At 39.9% G+C, this 19,520-nt stretch overlaps 1 protein-coding gene across 1 annotated transcript; it reads left to right on the forward strand.

Annotated features, from left to right (window-relative positions):
- The first annotated feature begins 1,587 nt into the window (after positions 1-1,587).
- On the forward strand, positions 1,588-16,774 carry LOC121603302. The gene is made up of 4 exons (XM_041931974.1): positions 1,588-2,435; positions 13,798-13,884; positions 15,409-15,729; positions 16,078-16,774. Exons 1-4 carry the CDS (start codon positions 1,588-1,590, stop codon positions 16,772-16,774), a joined length of 1,953 nt encoding a protein of 650 aa, XP_041787908.1.
- Positions 16,775-19,520: the final 2,746 nt, after the last annotated feature.

Below are 19,520 nucleotides of genomic sequence, written 5' to 3' on the forward strand. Positions count from 1 at the left end.
AACCGGGCTTATAACTTGACCTGATATCTTTACGATCCTTGCATACAACCCTGAAATCTTTTGACAGGAAGTTTACGCTCTCCCATACAAATCAAGCGTAAACTTTTTGAGTTTACGCCTCGTGTGACGTCCGTAATAGAATAAAGCTCTCTTCTTGGTGCGACATTGAACTGAACAGACGTAAGCCACTGACTTCTGCGTATAATTATTTGTGTGCTCTTCCGAATTGTGCTAAATCCAAGGTGGAATGTATAATGAGGTGAAGTTATAGCGCTTTTGGCGATCCCCCCCCTGGGCTCCGATTTTGACAGATGGTTTTCCGCTTGCATATGTATTGATGGATTGTTTACGTTTTGCATGGTCAATATTTGGTGGAGATCAATTTGGGTGAATATTTTAGTTTATTAGAACACAGCCCGTGATTTAAAATGGAAATTTTCCTTCGAGAACTAGAAGCGTTCGCCAAACGCGGAAAACTAACTGTCAGTTTCCTTCGTCAATTCTTCTTCCACCTAGCTGTCAAAACGGGCTTATAACTTGACCTGATATCTTTACGGTCCTTGGCTAAATCTTATTTAACCTTTAAGTTGGCAACCGGATACCCGGGTATTTTTTTCACTTTAAACTGCAATAACTTTTGATTCACTGCTTTTATTGGCCTGAAATTTTCTGTAGCCCATCAACTTTTAATTTATGATTTTTTGGTGCATAACTTGTAATTTTAAACAGCCTATAAGTATTTTATTTTGAATTTTTTTTAACTTTACCACGTAAGTTGGCAACCAGCATACCCGGGTATTCCATACATTTTGTATGGAGAATGACGTTTCTCTTCTTCCTCTTTTCGTATTGTGCTTATTTTTGAGTCAAATTCAAGCGATTCCAAATTTCAATTTGACCGTTATTTTATAATAAAATGAAAAAACTTAATGAATAAATGAAATAGAAGAGACTGTATGGTCGGCACTACTTGCTTACAGCATTAAAATATTGAAAGCATTGTTTACATATGAAAATCGTTCATTTTTTGCTTCAAAACGTGTGGAATACCCGGGTATGCCGGTTGCCAACTTACGTGTGTAAATCTGGTTGCCAACTCTACGGTTAAACGGCCAATTAACCTTTCGCCAACCGTAAAACGCTTGGTCGTTACATCTCAGAAGTGGGATAACCAACAAAAAATCGCCTACAAAGCCGCCTTACCAGCCGGTATACGTGTGTCTGTGTATGTGTGTGCGTGTGACATAACGCCATTCATAAAATGGTAGGCAAAGACGAATTTCGCCGGGCGCTCCTCGAAGCCGGCGTCGACGTACCGAATACCGCCACCGTCACACAACTTCGGCAACTTTACGCCTCTCTCGAGCTGGTCGCTCGTTCCCCCCGTGCGGCGCAGCCCACCACCTCGGCCATGGCATCAGTTTCCGCTTGCGCAAACCATCCTGAGGCCGCCATTTTGTATCACCCTCATGAAAATGGCGGTGACGCCGTGAATGATGCCGCTTCGACGAACACACCACCGACGCCAATGCTAATCTGCCCTCCGCCCAGGATGTAGCCGCCGCCCTTCCTCGCGGTTCCGACGATATGGAGGCTCACATCGAAGCGCTGCGAATGCAGCTACAGTTAGCCGAATTGCGTCCGAAAGTGCATCAACTCGAGGCGCAGCAACCGACCGCCATTTGTGTAAAGGATTTCGAATCCTTCATCGAGCCGCTTGATGCTGAGAAAAATTCTGATGTCATCCGCTGGTTCCGTGATTTGGAACGCCTTTTCTCACTCCACCGAGTATGCGATGCGGACAAATTTTTGTTTACTCTTCGGCTTCTCATAGGCACGGCAGCTAACGTCGCCAAAGAATTTGACGTCACCACTTACGACGAACTGAAAATGGAGCTGATCGACAACCTTCATTTCGTCGCTACTCCTGAATCTGTGTACCGCCAACTCCGCAATCGTCGGCTGCAGCCCCAAGAGTCTGCCCTCCGCTACCTGTTTGCTATGCAGCGCATAGCTGGCCAAGCCGACATCCTTGATTCGGAACTGATCCCGATAGTCATCGATGGCTTGGGAAGCCCGTCAATTACATCAAGCCTGCATTTCATGCCCCTCACGATGGAAGATTTCCGGAAGAAGCTGAAGCTTTTCGAGTCTTGCCGTCATCTTCGAGCCATCAAGCCCCCTTCCGTCGATGTTCGGGCCCCGATGAACAACCGTATGGAACGGCCCCAACCGTCGCAGCAACCTGTCCGCTGCTTCAACTGCTCCCGATTTGGACACCTTCAGAGTGCCTGCTCCAAGCCGAAGCGCCCACCCGGCGGATGTTTCCGCTGTTTCCAGACTGGGCACGTCTACCGCAATTGCCCTGAACGTCGGGCAACGCCACTGTTGAGGGCGGTATTAGCTCGGAAGATACTCTCGGCACAAACCAAGAGGTGAGTTTGACATTTTTACACCCTTCTACTAAGCGTACCACCCTCAATCGCGTTCGTTTCCTTCTCGATACCGGGAGTCCTGTGAGCTTCATCAGTGACACAGTAGTACCAGCTAGGCTGCTAGGACCTCTTTCAACAACTGAATACTGCACTATGGTTAAGGGACCACTTTATTCTCGAGGACGAATTAATTGCACAATCCAGTTTAGGGATCATTCTGTTCGACATTCTTTTATTATATTACCTGGAATTGCGTGGCCTGTCATTATTGGTCGCGATTTACTTAATTCTCTTAACATTTCTCTTACTTATTCATCTTTTTCAAAATCATATATTACTAAAACCCCGTTGACGGAACTTGAAGAAGTTGATACAACTCTTCCAGAAAAATTAGAAGATGCTGTTAGGAGTATTTGCTCGCTCGATGTAATCGAAGCCGAAAATGAACTGGATTTAGGAGATACTCTATCCTTAGAGCAGCGTTCAATTGTTATTTCTATTATCGAAAATTCATACCTCAAATATATTTCAAACACTAAACCACTCGTACATCCAATGAAAATCAATCTTACCCATGATACACCGATATTCACTAAGCCGCGTAGACTTTCTTATGGCGAAAGACAACAGGTGAAACAGATCGTTGATAAACTCTTAGCGGAAAACATCATTCGCCCTAGCAATTCTCCTTATGCTTCCGCATTAGTTCTCGTTAGGAAAAAGAGCGGCGAAGTCCGTATGTGTGTGGATTACCGGCCCCTCAACAAAATTTCCGTTCGGGATAATTACCCATTACCCCTTATCGAGACTTGTTTGGAGCATCTGTGTGGGAAAAGATTCTTTAGTTTGCTAGACTTAAAAAACGGTTTCCACCAAGTCCCAATGAGTGAGGAATCCATCCCTTACACTTCTTTTGTAACCCCTGACGGTCAGTTTGAATATTTGAAAATGCCCTTCGGTCTCCGCAACGCCCCTTCCGAATTCCAACGTTTTATCAACTCTATTTTAAGAGAATTTATTGATGATGGCAGAGTAGTCGTTTATCTTGATGACATCATCATCGCTTCCACCGATCTTAACTCACATCTTACCACTCTTCGATCGGTCTTAGAAAAGATTAAACAGAACAATTTGGAACTCCGTCTTGATAAATGCAAATTTGCTCACGAGGAAATAGAATACTTGGGCTACAAAGCTAATTTCAATGGAATTCAACCTAGTGATCGGCATATTCAAGCACTTACCGATAACCCTATGCCCACTAACCTGAAGCAGCTGAGGCGTTGCCTTGGGTTGTTTTCATATTTCCGACGCTTTGTTCCCTCCTTCTCATGCATAGCCAAACCTATGACACAACTACTTCAGAAGGATGAAGCATTTAATTTCGATTCAACTTGCGTACGCGCTTTTGAAACCCTACGTGACAAACTTGTTCATTCCCCTGTTCTTTCCATCTTCGACCCAAAGCGGGAAACCGAATTACACTGTGACGCGAGTTCTTTTGGTTTTGGTGCCATACTCCTTCAAAAACAAGACGACAATAAATTACACCCTGTCGCTTACTTTTCCAAAACCACTTCAAAAGATGAGTCCAAGTTACACAGCTATGAACTTGAAACTCTTTCCATCATTTACGCTCTTAAGCGCTTCCACACATATGTTCATAGGCTCCCCATTAAAATAGTTACCGATTGCAACTCCCTAGTTGAAACCCTTAAGAACCGTAATTAGTGATGAGTCAAGTACCACTTTTCACTGTGTGGTGCTGTGGTACCACGCACAGTCTACTGTGCTGTGTGTGCGTGGTAGCACACTTAATGTGTGGTCGCACAGTAGCTGTGTTCCTGAACAGTTTTTGTGCACGCACACAGCTACTGTGCGACCGCACAGTTACTGTTTTATCGCACAGTTACTGTGTTATCGCACAATTAGTGTGCTTTGCACACTTTTTGTGCTCCGCACAGCTACCACACAGTTTGCACAGTTTGTGTGCTCCGCAGGACGACACGAGCGGCTTTCAGATTTTGAATGTCTAATGAAAGTCATTTAAGTTTCATTTTGGTGAAACTTATTCGATTTAATCTTACTTTACATATAAATGATGTTTTGAGTATACATATTAACATATTAACACTTTAGATTGCAAAAATAACAATGAAAACCTCGATTTATTCACTTGCACAGTTTCTGTGCTCCGCACATTTTGTGTGCTCCGCACAGTTTGTGTGCTCCGCAAAGTTGAATACAATAACTGTGCGTAGAACACAATAACTGTGCGGAGCACACAAACTGTGCGGAGTACACAAACTGTGCGAAGCACACAATAACTGTGCGGAGCACACAATAACTATGCGGAGCACACAAACTGTGCGGAGCACACAAACTGTGCGGAGCACAATAACTGTGCGGAGCACAATAACTGTGCGGAGCACAATAACTGTGCGGAGCACAATAACTGTGCGGAGCACAATAACTGTGCGGAGCACAATAACTGTGCGGAGCAAAATAACTGTGCGGAGCACAATAACTGTGCGGAGCACAATAACTGTGCGGAGCACACAAACTGTGCGGAGCACAAAAATCGTGCGGAGCACAAAAATCGTGCGGAGCACAAAAATCGTACGGAACACAAAAAAATGTGCGAAGTGTGGCACCACAAATTGATAAAATGTGCAATTGTGCTCGCACATTTTACTGTGCTGTGTGTGCGTGGTGGCACAGTGCTACTTGACTCATCACTAACCGTAATGCTTCCGCTAAGATTGCCAGGTGGTCCTTGTTTCTGGAAAATTATGATTACACCATCTGTCATCGCTCAGGTACCTCTATGCCCCATGTCGATGCACTGAGTCGCACCGAAGCTGTAGGTGCCATTGGTGAGATTGACCTTGACTTCCAGCTTCAAGTAGCTCAGACACGTGACCCATCTATCGAAGCTCTTAAACATCGGTTAGAATCAGAAGAAGTTGACGGATTCTTACTTCAAGATGGGCTTGTCTATCGCGACATACCTGATGGTCAACCTCAATTGTATGTCCCTTCGGAAATGGTCGACAACGTAATTAGACACACTCACGAGCGAATTGGCAACCTAGGCATTAACAAAACCTTTAGCAAAATTAGTCAGCATTATTGGTTCCCCCATATGAAGCCCACCATCGACAAATTCATTAAGAACTACCTCAAGTGTATTGTTTATTCTGTACCTCATCATACTAATGCCCGAAATATGTACAGCATCCCTAAAGAACCTTTGCCCTTTGATACAATCCAAATCGATCATTTAGGTCCACTGCCTAGTTCCCCTTTACGCAAGAGGTACATACTTGTTGTTATCAATGCTTTCACTAAATTAACCAAACTTTACCCAACCTCTTCCACTAATGCAAAAGAAGTGTGTTCTGCCCTCTCTCAATACATGTCTTACTATAGCCGCCCTAAGCGGATTGTTAGCGATCGTGCTACTTGTTTCACCTCCACCTTGTTTGAGGACTTTTTGGAATCGCATAACTTTAGCCATGTCCTCAACGCCACCGGATCCCCACAAGCCAATGGACAGGTAGAGCGCGTGAACCGCGTGTTGCGTCCCATCCTTAGCAAACTATCTGATGCTCCAGACCAGACCGATTAGGTGTCCAAGTTGCGATCAGCTGAGTATGCCTTAAACAATACCATCCACACATCTACGAACTTCTGCCCCTCTGTCTTGCTCTTTGAACAACGCGGTAAGATTCCGGATGAAATAGTCGAACACTTAGACGAAAAATTTGACCAAGTGCCTAGGGACTTAGGAGCCATTCGGGCTAAAGCGTTAGAAAATATAGAAGAATCTCAACGGAAGAATGAGGATTATTTTAGCAAGAAGCATAAACCACCACAATGTTACAAAGAAGGTGAATTAGTAGCCATACGTCATACCGATACGACCGATAGCGGTAATAAGAAGCTCAATCCCAAGTTCAGGGGACCGTATGTCATTTATAAAGTGTTACCTCATGATAGGTACGTGGTACGTGACGTAGAAGGGTGTCAACCCAAGTGCCACAAATCCACTAAACGACCACTAAACGGCTTCTAAACGACTCAAGTTCTCTACCTAAACGGAATATAAAAAGACTTCGTTTAGCAGACGGCAAACGACTCATGCATTCTAAAAATAGCAAAAAAGCTGGTGGCGCCATCTGTTTGTGGGATACCCAGCCTGTGGAGCTTCCTCGCTTGGAGGAGAGCTTTCTCATTTCCTCTGTACTGTTGTATGGTTTCGCATTGAAGTTATGCATCGCTAGAACTAGAACGGCGATACGATTGTTTAAATACTAAACTCCAACGGAAACCACCAGTACTGAAGCAAGTGAGATTTGAGTAATGGTCGTTGGTGTTGATACCCACGTATCTGACCACACGACCATTTATATAGATTTTTGCTCAGAAAGTTAGAAGGCTATATAGGTCATTATAAGATGAAACTTGTCGAAACACATTGCAAGAAAAGGATAGCAATATAATGATGAGTTGTAATACGCCATCTATTGATCAAACCAATGAAGCTGTGAAGCTTTCATTTTTTTCCTATGGATATTCAATTTTCCAGTCGTTTAAGCTTAATCTGTGGCGCTTGGGAACTCACACAACTACCTTACGATGGGGTTCTAGAAGCGAATAAGTTGCGACGTTGGACCGAGTCTAGTGATTAGGAAATTGAGGGCAATTTATTGTTCAGGATAGCCGAACTGTAACGTCCGGACTAATATCGCCCACTGTGCACTCAACCTGAATCCCGAACGCAGCGGTATAAACGCGTTATATCTTGACCGCTGGAGCACCCGGTGTGCTAGATGAACTGTCATAGAATAAAGCTCTCTTCTTGGCGCGACATTGAACTGAACAGACGTAAGCCACTGACTTCTGCGTATAATTATTTGTGTGCTCTTCCGAATTGTGCTAAATCTTATTAAAACGGCCAATTAACCTTCCGCCAACCGTAAACGCTTGGTCGTTACAGAATGTAAAATGAGCTCGACGACATCGTCAATCGATAGAAGAAAGTCTAATTTACGAATTCGACAAATCTTAGCGCTTTCAACACTTTTTATCACACACAAATCCACAATTTCAGACGTATCGAGAATTAATCGAGCAGATATGGGAAAACAATTTCGAGCAAATGTCACTTGGGCAGCGAATCAATGGCTCCGGAGCCGGCGACGAATCAACGGCTGTGGACCAACGGTTGAACAATGTTCAAAACTTATCAATTTTTTGTTTTTTGTTTTTTTTTTCATAAATCCTTTTAACATTATATACCCAGCTATTTACGGATCTTCCCGATTGAAAGTTTAATGAAAAAGATTTTTTTGTGCAATCTGTTCGAACCGGCTCCAGAACCGCTGGAGCGCCCAAATAATCAAGATACCGAAAACGCCACCAATTTATTGTACTAAAAATTAAGTTCCATCAAACAAAGCCAAAACACATTCAGTTTGGTGGGTTAAGGCATACGGCAACATAAGCGCCCAAATAACCATGATACCGAAAACACCACTAATTTCAGGTAATAAAATTCCTGTTCTATCAAAGAAAGCCAAGACACAATCAGTTTTGTGGGTTAAGCCACACGCGGCCACTTCAGTGTTGTAGAAGTACCCAAGTGCCACAAATCCACTAAACGACCACTAAACGGCTTCTAAACGACTCAAGTTCTCTACCTAAACGGAATATAGAAAGACTTCGTTTAGCAGACGCCAAACGACTCATGCATTCTAAAAATAGCAAAAAAGCTGGTGGCGCTATCTGTTGGTGGGATACCCCAACCAGTTGAGCTTCATCGCTTGGAGGAGAGCTTTCTCATTTCCTCTGTACTGTTGTATGGTTTCGCATTGAAGTTATGCATCGCTAGAACTAGAACGGCGATACGATTGTTTAAATACTAAACTCCAACGGAAACCACCAGCACTGAAGCAAGTGAGATTTGAGCAATGGTCATTGGTGTTGATACCCACGTATCTAACCACACGACCATTTATATAGATTTTTGCTCAGAAAGTTAGAAGGCTATATAGGTCATAATAAAATGCAACTTGTCGAAACACATTGCAAGAAAAGGATAGCAATATAATGATGAGTTGTAATACGCCATCTATTGATCAAACCAATGAAGCTGTGGAGCTTTCATTTTTTTCCTATGGATATTCAATTTTCCAGTCGTTTAAGCTTAATCTGTGGCGCTTGGGTATTTTTTATGTTAATTCATTTTTTCAACGGGTAATTAATTTGCTCAACATGTTTCAGCTGTGTTAATATGTGATTTAATTATGCAAAGGAAGCATTTAAACGTGTGTGTTTAAGTTGGTTTGTTGTTAAACATCGTTGTGTAATATGTGTATTTGGGTGTTTGTTTACTTGCGAATGGACGCTGGTCAGCGCATAGTTAATAGACTGATAATATTGCTGAAGTTGAAGAGCAGTGATGTAAGTGAATGAATTCAATCAATCGAGGAGTTAAAATCCTGTTCATCATATTGACCTTAACCAATCCTTGACCAATCTTTTCCTCAACCGTAGAGTTGGCAACCACATTTACACACGTAAGTTGGCAACCGTCATACCCGGTATTCCACATGTTTTGATTTAAAAAAAATTAACGATTTTCATAGGTAAACAATGCTTTCTATATTTAATGCTGTAAGCAAGTAATGCCGACCACATATTCTCTTCTATTTCATTTATTCATTAAGTTTTTTTTCATTTTATTATAAAAATAACAGTCAAATTGAAATTTGGAATCGCTTGAATTTGACTCGAAAATAAGCACAATACGAAAAGAGGAAGAAGAGAAACGTCATTCTCCATACAAAATGTATGGAATACCCGGGTATGCTGCCCTACCAGCATTAAACGGCTTTGAAGGCATTCAGAAGGCATTTAAGGCCTTAGTCGCCTTAGAAGGCGAATAAAGATTTCAACCGAAACTTTCACGGCTGTAACGGGTTCTCTTCGAAATCTTTCAACTTTTTGATTCAAGCAGAACAGATAGCTTGCCGCCATCTTAGCTTGTTTATATACTGAATTTGCACCTGTACCAATGTAACTGCCAAATAGAGCAGTGACAACGCTTTTGGTTCCGAACCGAGAAAGCGTGTGTTCAAATCCAGATTTTTATGATCTTTTTTTCTGCGTTTATTTCTTTTTAAATTAATTTTTCTTACTATAATTACTTGAAACAAAATTTATGTGAAGCGAAATTAAAATAATACCTTTTTAAAAAAAACATAATAATTACACTATGTTCACCGTTCATTATCAGGATGGGAGAAATATGTATCTCATTTTTCCTTTTATTTTAGTTATCGAAATGAGTTTGATATATTTACCTTTCAATGAGTTGGTATTTAACAACCGAATAATGTAGACCATCTTTATAAAGTGAAATAGCTCAGAGCTTAACGCAAGAGAACATAACACGTAAATCGTGCTATCGAATCTCACGCTCATATCTGGGAACACTACAACAGTGCAGTGCTGAAGACGCTTGTAAGGTTTTCTTTTGACAGTTGCAATTTCAAATTTCAAATTAAAAGCGAAATTTTTCATTGACATATTTCAAAGGCATTTAATTACTGCTAAATGCACTGCTGATCGCCTTCTATTCGCCGGCGATTACAAGGCGATTAGAAGGCATTTAACGGAAATTTGCGGGTAGGGTGGTTGCCAACTTACGTGGTAAAGTTTAAAAAAAAATCAAATAAAATACTTACAGGCTGTTTAAAATTACAACTTATGCACCAAAACATCATAAATTAAAAGTTGGGAGGCTACCGAAAATTTCAGGTCAATAAAAGCAATGAATCAAAAGTTATTGCAGTTCGAAGTTGAAAAAATACCCGGGTATCCGTTGCCAACTTAAAGGTTAATTGAAGAAGGGAGTTTGAGTGAAGTGATTGTGATTGTACAGTAAGTTGTGATACCTTTCGTGTAATTTATGAATATTAAGGATTTTTTTAGCAGTACTTTTTTTTATTTATACATAAACTTAATTTTCTTCACAATTCATTACATTGGTTCTGGTAGCTTGATTCCATTATTCGCACCTTAACTCAATATTAGCTATTTCCTTTCTTGTGCTATGCCATTTTGAAATTAACTAATATGGGATGATTATGGAGGATGATCCAACCTGTGAGAAAAATTGAAAAAAAACCCTGGTACCTGTTTATTTTTATATTATTTTTAAACTTCCTTCTTACGTAACTAACGAATTATTCTATGTTTCTTAGGTATTTAACTATTCTCTAATTAATCCTTCTACTAACTTATTTTATTTACGTCTGAAGTAGTTCATTGGGTTTCCCTTAGTCTTAGTTGTCTGTCATTATATTTAGCCATAGTATTTTTATGTATTCAAACAAACTTGGTAAATTTGCTAGTCTGTGTACATCTGTTGTTCTATGCCAAGGTGGTAAATTAAGGATCCGTTTTAGACATTTGTTCTGAAATATTTGCAGCTTCTTTATATGAGAATTAGCACAGTTTCCCCACATTGGGGATGCGTACACAATAATTGGTCTAATGATTGTTTTGTAGAGTAAAAACTGGTTCTTTCTGCTAAGTTTTGATTTTCTGTTTATAAAACAGTACAATACTTTCATTACCTTTTCACCACTTATTTGTTTTTGCTCAGTGTGGTACTTGAAAGTTAGCCTTTTATGTTTATGTTCATGTTTATGTTTATGTTTATTTGTCTATCGATGGACAATAATGCCCTCTCGAACCATTTTAGCAATGTTTTACAATTAGTTCTTTACAGTGGATTACAATGACATAGAACATAAAAGTGTGCACTATGGAACCAAATTTAACACAGAAACACGATCATTAAGCTCAGTTGGCGAAATCCTCGGCTCAAAAGCGTCGCTGATTGCGTTGAAAGCACGGCACATCAGTAGGAACGGGTCAGAGGAGCCAAATTGCGTTCTACGGTCGTCGAGGGCCAACATTGCCCGAGTCCGGAGCGGCCTGGCCGGAACGTACAGATTGATGGCTATCAAGATTTATACCTAGCTACTTTACATTGTTGCTCCATGCAATTTTTTAAGTTATTTATTTTTAGGTTTGTGTCGCTGACGACAATTTAGGCTTAAAAACAAAGCGTTGCTAGGTCAATAAATGCTGACTAGCTACGTTATGCAACGCGCCAGCGATGCGCGCTGGTTTAACGATTATATGGAAAAATAGGCTAAGAAGAATAGACTAAGAAGAATATGCTGATCGACGACGGTCAGCATTTTACAGTATAAAATCAATTGAATAAATTAATGAAGCCATTATTTGCCAAGAGCCAGTTGGTGCGTTTATTATTGTGCTTAAGTCGGCGTGTACTGTGCCTGTCTTAAGCTGCTGCTCCGAAAGACACTTTCGTGTGCGCGACAGTTTGTATTAGGTTTTTTCCTGGCACTTGTGAAACGGGTAAAGTAAATAGCCTCTGTCTTATTTTCATTTAGTTTTAGTTTCCATTTACAGCAATAACCAACGTATTTTTTAATGCCATGATTCAAGTTTTGTAATATAGTCCTAGGGTAACGGGCTGAGGATGATATAGCAAAATCGTCAGCAAAAGCAAAACGGTTTGCTGATTTCATTGAGGGAATAACCGATATGAAAATGTTGACCAAAAAGGTTACAAAACGCTGCCCTGTGGTAAACCGGCAGATGGGGTGTATGGCTCTGAGTATGTTGATTTCACTTGAATTATACACTTTCGGTTTGACAGAAAGGATTCAATCAAGAGAATATCTTTGGGAGGAAATTTTAATTGAATAAGCTTATAAATTAGACCCTGGTGCCACACGGTGTCGTAGGCTTTTTCTAGATCGAGAAGTCTAATCCTGTTGATTTCTTTAGGCATCGTTGCACTTTTACTGTTTTTGTTAATCGGTTCAATTGATCTGTTGTTGAAAGACCTTTTGGAATCCAAATTGATATGGTGGAATGATGTTATTGTTTTGAACATGTGTTAAGATGCGTTTACCTATAAGTTTTTCATAAATTTTTGATAAGCCGCTTAGTAAGCTAATTGGCATATAGTTTGCTGGATTACTAGGATCTTTGTTGGGTTTTTTAAATGGGACTATTTTTGCAGTTTTCCAGGAAAATAGTTTAATTTGTAGCAGCAATTAAATAAAATGATAGGTAGATAATTGCCTTCTTGTTTTAAACAGCGGTTGTTGAATTTGTCACAACCGGTAGATTTTTTGTTTTTAGTTTTGATTATGGTTTGAATTTGTTTGGGCTTGCAAAATAAAGTTGGGTCTGTATTTGGTACCAAGAGTTGCCGGGCTTTAAAAGCATGCACTGTTTGGTTCACTTGATTTTCTATTGAACTTTTTTGTGAAAGGGTGATGTTATGTGTCGTGATTTAAGGTTCTTTTTGACATCTTTTTATTTAAAATACGTTCTTTCTAATTAAAAGGGTTCTTTAAATTATATTTAGCTTGTTCTTGCTTTACGTCTGTCTTCGACTTCTCTAAACACAAGACTGACTCGTTTCCTTCTTTTGACGTTTTCTTCATTTTCCTTGCCTGACGTTTCCTACGTTTGGGTTTTATTTCGCCCTGATATTGCTATCTCTCTCTGCTTCTCCATTTCCATCTCCTTCTGATTCGCCCGCTATTTGAAATCTCTGTTACGTCGCAAAGCCGGTTACGTTCTTCTATGTGAAATTAATTACTTTCTTGATGTTTTTAGTACAAGTTTTACGTTCTCTCTTCTTTTGCTCCTCCTATGCTATTTCCATTCTCTACATTATGTATATGTATAAGCAAATTGGAGCTATAAGCATTATAGCTCTATGCAATATTCCAGGAAAATTCATTATTTGTGGAGACTTTAACGCGCGACACCAGCTGTGGAATTGTGTAAAGTCAAATAGGATGGGAAAAACCCTTTTTGAAGAAGTACAAAAAGGCAATTCCGTGTCCATATTGCTGAAAATTTCTACACTGTATTGGGCCTGTTTTGTGTGAGTAGTATTCAAAATACACTCTATGATGATTTACGTAGCGCACCTGTTTTAGTTCGCCTTACGTAATTGAGCCCTTGGCAAAATGTAACAAATACATCGCCTGGTCATCGTATCGTTGTTTACGTATTGGTAGCTTTTTCACTGTGGTGGGGTTGATTTTGCATTCTCCTAGAGCTGGGAGTAAATCGTCTATCGGCATTTCAGGCAGGCCAAAAATGACCACTTTTGTTGTGAGTTCTTTTGGTAGTTGGTGCGTGAAGAAGTTGATTTTGTTGTTCTTGAACGATTCTACCACTAATTTGAAATCGTTCTTATCTAATACGCTAACGTTTATACCTTTTGTAGAGGTGTTTGGCTAGTAGTGCACTACACCTGTAGCGACGATCAGTCGATGGATGTTTCCTACTGTCGTACCTGTCACTATGATCGGAGGTACGCGATGTTTTTTGTGCTTGGTTGTAGTGGTTGTACATGCGATGACGGGGCCTCTTCGTCTTCACTTAGGATGTCGTATGAGTTGTTGAGCGACACCTGAGGTGCGTACTCTGGTTTTGCACGCTGACCCATACTATGAAAACGGGACAGCGAGTACGTGGAGCCTCCACGACGAGCAACGTTTCTCTTTCGCGGGGCCATCTCGGGTGGCCGAGCGCCTAGGCGTTTGCGTAATTTAACTGGAATGTTTCTCTTTTGGTGTTTTTCTCTCTCAGAAGATAAACTGTATCGCACTATTACCGAAAATGTCCGAACAGATCGGAGGCTGAGAGTGATCTGATATTAAGGAATTAAAAATATATAGATGCACACAAACAAAACAAACCCTGTTGTTTATTTCATCGATGACGCTTGGTTGAAAATAAATCGCAAAAGAAAAATAATCCTGGCATAAGGAAGCACAAATTCTTGATTTTGTTTGAAAGTTATCTTACGTTTTGATACAAGTTAGCATATTTTTATTAACTTCATGTTTTTCGAATGAGAATGTTTGAAATTTGCCATGAATAATTGTGTTTCATGTTATGAGAACGTACTCTGATAACCGTTTTTTTTTTTCAATATCCTCCTCGAAACGCAATGTCACCTTTGTATTGAACTGTCATTTATCAACAGCACGGATAAACGGATATCCGGATTAAAGGTACCCGGATAAACGGCGCTCCACTGTATATCTATACAGCAATTATCCGCAGTACACGATACTCGATATACGCGAATTCGCAGTACGCGATTGCTCTAAATTTGACAGCTCGATGTGTTTTTTGCAAATATTTTAATACTTTGAAATATTTTATGCTCTTTTTGGATTTCTTTAATGTTATTTTTGCATTTTGCATTGAATTGGTGAAAAGATACCTGTTTTACAACAAAAAACTTTAATGCAAAACTCTGTGGCGATATTTTTCAACCCTCGAACTGGTAGTGTAAACTATTTTTCCATACAAATCCGCTATACGCGAAAACTCGAGATACAGTCTTTCCCCGAGTTACGCGTCACTCGAGTTACGCGAATTCGAGTTACGCGAGTTTTGAAATTTTGACACTTCGCTGAGTTTATGATGCACACTTTAATTGTCAAATCAAACTTCACTTGTCATTTGCATAATTTCATATCGTCATTTCACTCCATTCAAAACAAATCAGAATCATTTTCAGCGAGTAAAGATGTCGTCTATTCGAAAAAATACCGTAAAAAGAAAGTGAAAAATGTGATTTTTGCTGAGAAGCTCGAGATAGTGAAGTTATTCGAGAGTGGGAAAGGTTTCACTGCCATCGCCAGTGCTACAAATCGTCCCGAGTCGACAATAAGGACCATTGTGAAAACAAAGGAGCGTTTCCTGGAATCCGTGAAAAACAATGGGCTGATGCAGGGTACAATCGTAACGCCGTATCGTGATGAAACGATATTGAAAATGGAGAGTTTATTGTTAATTTGGATAGAGGATCTAACAGCTAAAAAAATCCCTTATGTTTAAAAAGTATAAAAGAGAAGGCTGTATCGTTATATCACGATATTAAACGTAAATCCAATAAGGAGAATATTGAAGAACAATCATTCAAAGCAAGCAATGGGTGGTTTTCACGATTTAAAAAACGAACCAATTTACGAAACGTAAAAATTCATGGAGAAGCGTCTAGTGCTGATGATGACGCCGCTAGCTATTTCCCTGATGTTTTTGCCAAAATTGTTGAAGAAAATTCTTATATTCCAGAACAAATTTTTAACGTGGACGAGACCGCGCTTTTCTGGAAAAAAAATGCCGACCCGAAGCTATATTTCTAAAGAAATGGATACAATGCCAGGTTATAAGGTAGCTAAAGATAGAATAACTATAATGATTGGTGGTAATTTAGCAGGTGATTTAAAGTTAAAGCCACTAGCCGTTTATCGGTCGCAAAGGCCACGAGCTTTTAAAAGCATAAATATTAACAATCTGCCGGTCTATTGGAAATCTAATACAAAAGGATGGGTTACTCGCTGTATTTTCGTTGAATGGTTCAATGAATGTTTTGTGCCAGAAGTGAAACAGTACTGCGAAAAAAAGGAAATATCATTTAAAGTGCTATTGTTGCTTGACAATGCTCCTGGCCATCCGATTGAACTAAACAACATGCATCCAAATGTAGAAATTTATTTTTGCCTCCGAGAACAACGTCATTGTTGCAGCCAATGGATCAAGGTGTTTTAGCTGCTTTAAAATCCCATTACCTTCGACATACGTTCGAACAAGCATTAAAAACCGTAGAAACTGGGTCTAAGACGCTTAGTCAGTTTTGGAAAGCTTTTAACATTTTGAATGCGATAAATAATGTTGCAGCATCTTGGAAAGAAGTGAAACAAGCGACAATGCAAGCGGCATGGAAAAAGATTTACCCTCATTTTTTTGTTAGCAATGAACCACCAGACAGTAGTCAGGAACCTATATCAACTGTGTTAAGTGAATGTGTTTCCTTGGCACACTTTCTTGAAATAGAAGTTAACTATGAGGAAATGGAGGAGCTCGTTAATTGTGCGGGAGAGCCTTTATCTAATGAAGAACTTATTAAAATGCAATCCCTAGAAATACTCGAAGAGTACTTAGAGGACGATAGTGAGGGCATGGAAGAGGAAAACAAATGTTTCTCAACAAAAGGTTTAGCTGAAGCATTCAGCAATTTGGAATTGGCATTATCAACCATCGAAGCGATGGACAGTGATGAGGAAAGATTTGCAAGAGTGAGCAACAGTGTACGCGAAAATATGAAAATTTATCTACAAATTTGGGAAGACAAAAAAAAATCTACAAAACAATTAACGATGGACAACTTTCTTATTACTTTGTAAATAAAAATATGAATAATGAATTTGTGATCGAATAAAATTCGAATGTGATCGAATAAAATGGACTAAATAAATTGGAGGACTTAAATTTGTGTGTCATTTTCATGTTTTTTTAACAGTGATATTAAATACACACAAGTGGGTTGGCAGGCCTTGACCGTCATCGGTTGTTGAGCCAAAGAAGAAGAGATATTAAATATTCGATCTCCTAATACTAGGTATAAACCATCCAAATAGCCAGCTCGTACTTTATAGCTGATTTAGGGCTGTTTAACGAAAAAATCGTTCCGATGTCGTACTTTGTGGCTGATTAACAGATAGACGGTACTTTGCGGAACTATGGAGCTTTTAACAGGCACATGGTACTTTTGGAACTTTGCGGCTGATTAGCACTATGTGTAGGGTTCATGGTGGAACTTGAAGGCTTGTTAAGAGTGTGTATCGAACTTGGTGGAACTTTATAGCTTTTTAATGCATGGCATCGGTACAATGTGGATCTTGTCAAAGTGTCAAAGAGAGACGCCGTCAATCATCTCATTGCTGCTGTACAAGTTAGATAAGTTAATTAAAGAATGAATATTGAGTGAAGTGATTGTGAATTATCAGTAAATTGTGTAAAATTTTGTGTAATTCATCAATACAAAAGTTTTAAAAATATACATATGTGTTCAAACGAAACAAATCTTGTTGTTTATTTCATCGATGACGCTTGCTTAAAAATAAAACACACAGAAAAAAATCCTGCCATCGTGGCATAAGGAAGCTGCTTAGGCGCTGTTGAAAGACCCACATAGAACTTTGATGCTGTTTATCTACTGCAAAAGGCGAATTAGAGCAGCGATCTTTAGCGAGCCAAATGAGCTGCTTAAGTAATTCTGGCTATTTGGGGTGTCAAGCAGAACTCGACTTACGCGAAAATCCGAGTTACGCGAATGTCTCCGGAACGCATTCTTCGCGTAACTCGGGGAAAGACTGTACGCTATTGCGCTCGGTCCCGTACGATAGCGTATATCCTTTAAGTTGGCAACCGGATACCTGGTATTTTTTTCAACTTCGAACTGCAATAACTTTTGATTCATTGCATTTATTGACCTGAAATTTTCCGTAGCCTCCAACTTTTAATTTATGATGTTTTGGTGCATAAGATGTAATTTTAAACAGCCTGTAAGTATTTTATTTTGATTTTTTTTAAACTTTACCACGTAAGTTGGCAACCAGCATACCCGGGTATTCCATACATTTTGTATGGAGAATGACGTTTCTCTTCTTCCTCTTTTCGTATAGTGCTTATTTTTGAGTCAAATTCAAGCGATTCCAAATTTCAATTTGACCGTTATTTTTATAATAAAATTGCTTTAAATAAATTTTATGATATTGCGGCTGCTGCCTGTAAACAATATCGACGGCTGTTGTCAAACTGAATCTCAAAATTTCAATATGCCAAACGCTAAGAAGACTTCTTCTTCTTCTTTTGGCTCACAACCGATGCCGGTCAAGGCCTGCCAACCCCTTGTGGGGTTGGCTTTCAGTGACTTATTGATTCCCCCCTATAGCAGGATAGTCAGTCCTACGTTTGGCGTCACGGTCTATTTGGGGCTTGAACCCATGACGGGCATGCTGTTAAGTCGTACGAGTTAACGACTGTACCATGATACGCTAAGAAGACACCTCCTCTATATTCCACCTAGGTATAAACGACAAAAGACGAAGAAGCACGGTTTATGTGGTCCTTATTGAGATAGACGTAAACGCTCCCTGAATGTAGCCTGAGTTATGTCGAAGTCGAAAAAATCAGCGAATGAGTTAAAGCTTCTGGACATGGACGCTATGTTTATTTTTTCCGTAACGCGTGTTGCCTCGATCGAGTTAGAGAAATACACGATGCCGGGCTGCTACTCAGGTACGTGGATATTGATTTGCTCTAGGATTCGCGGTGCGTTTATCGTTCGGTTCAGAACTCCTGCTACGAACAGAGCCTGAGCATTTATGCGGTTGCTTAACGTCTCAAGACCTAGTAGTAGACAACGCGATTCGTAGGGTGGCAACCGAGAGCGGTCATTCAGAGTACATCCGAAGAGCGTAACGAGATAGCTTTCTTTGGACTGATTCTATCCAAATAGTCAGCTCGTACTTTATAGCTGATTTAGGGCTGTTTAACGAAAAATCGTTCCGATGTCGTACTTTGTGGCCGATTAAGAGATAGACGGTACTTTGTGGAACTATGGAGCTTTTTTAACAGGCACATGGTACTCTTTGGAACTTTGCGGCTGATTAGCACTATGTGTAGGGTTCATGATGGAACTTGAAGGCTTGTTAAGAAAGGGTACTGAACTTGGTGGAGCTTTATAGCTTTTTAATGCATGACATCGGTTCAAGGTGGCTCTTGTCAAAGTGTCAAAAACGGACGCAGGCAATAACTCATTGCTGCTGCACAAGTCAGATTCGTTAATTGAAGAATGAATATTGAGTGAAGTGATTGTGAATCATCAGTAAATTGTGTAAAATTTTTGGAATTCATCAATAAAAGGATTTAAAAATATATATTGTGTTTAAACGAAACAAATCTGTTGTTTATTTCATCGATGACGCTTGCTGAAAAAAAAACACAAAGAAAAATAATCCCTGGCATCGTGGCATAAGGAAGCTGCTTAGGCGCTGTTTGAAAGACCCACATAGAACTTTGATGCTGTTATCTACTGCAAAAGGCGAATTAGAGCAGCGATCTTTAGCGTGCCAAAATGAGCTGCTT

The sequence above is a fragment of the Anopheles merus genome, unplaced genomic scaffold (assembly GCF_017562075.2).
Source record: "Anopheles merus strain MAF unplaced genomic scaffold, AmerM5.1 LNR4001027, whole genome shotgun sequence".
NCBI classification, from domain to species: domain Eukaryota; kingdom Metazoa; phylum Arthropoda; class Insecta; order Diptera; family Culicidae; genus Anopheles; species Anopheles merus.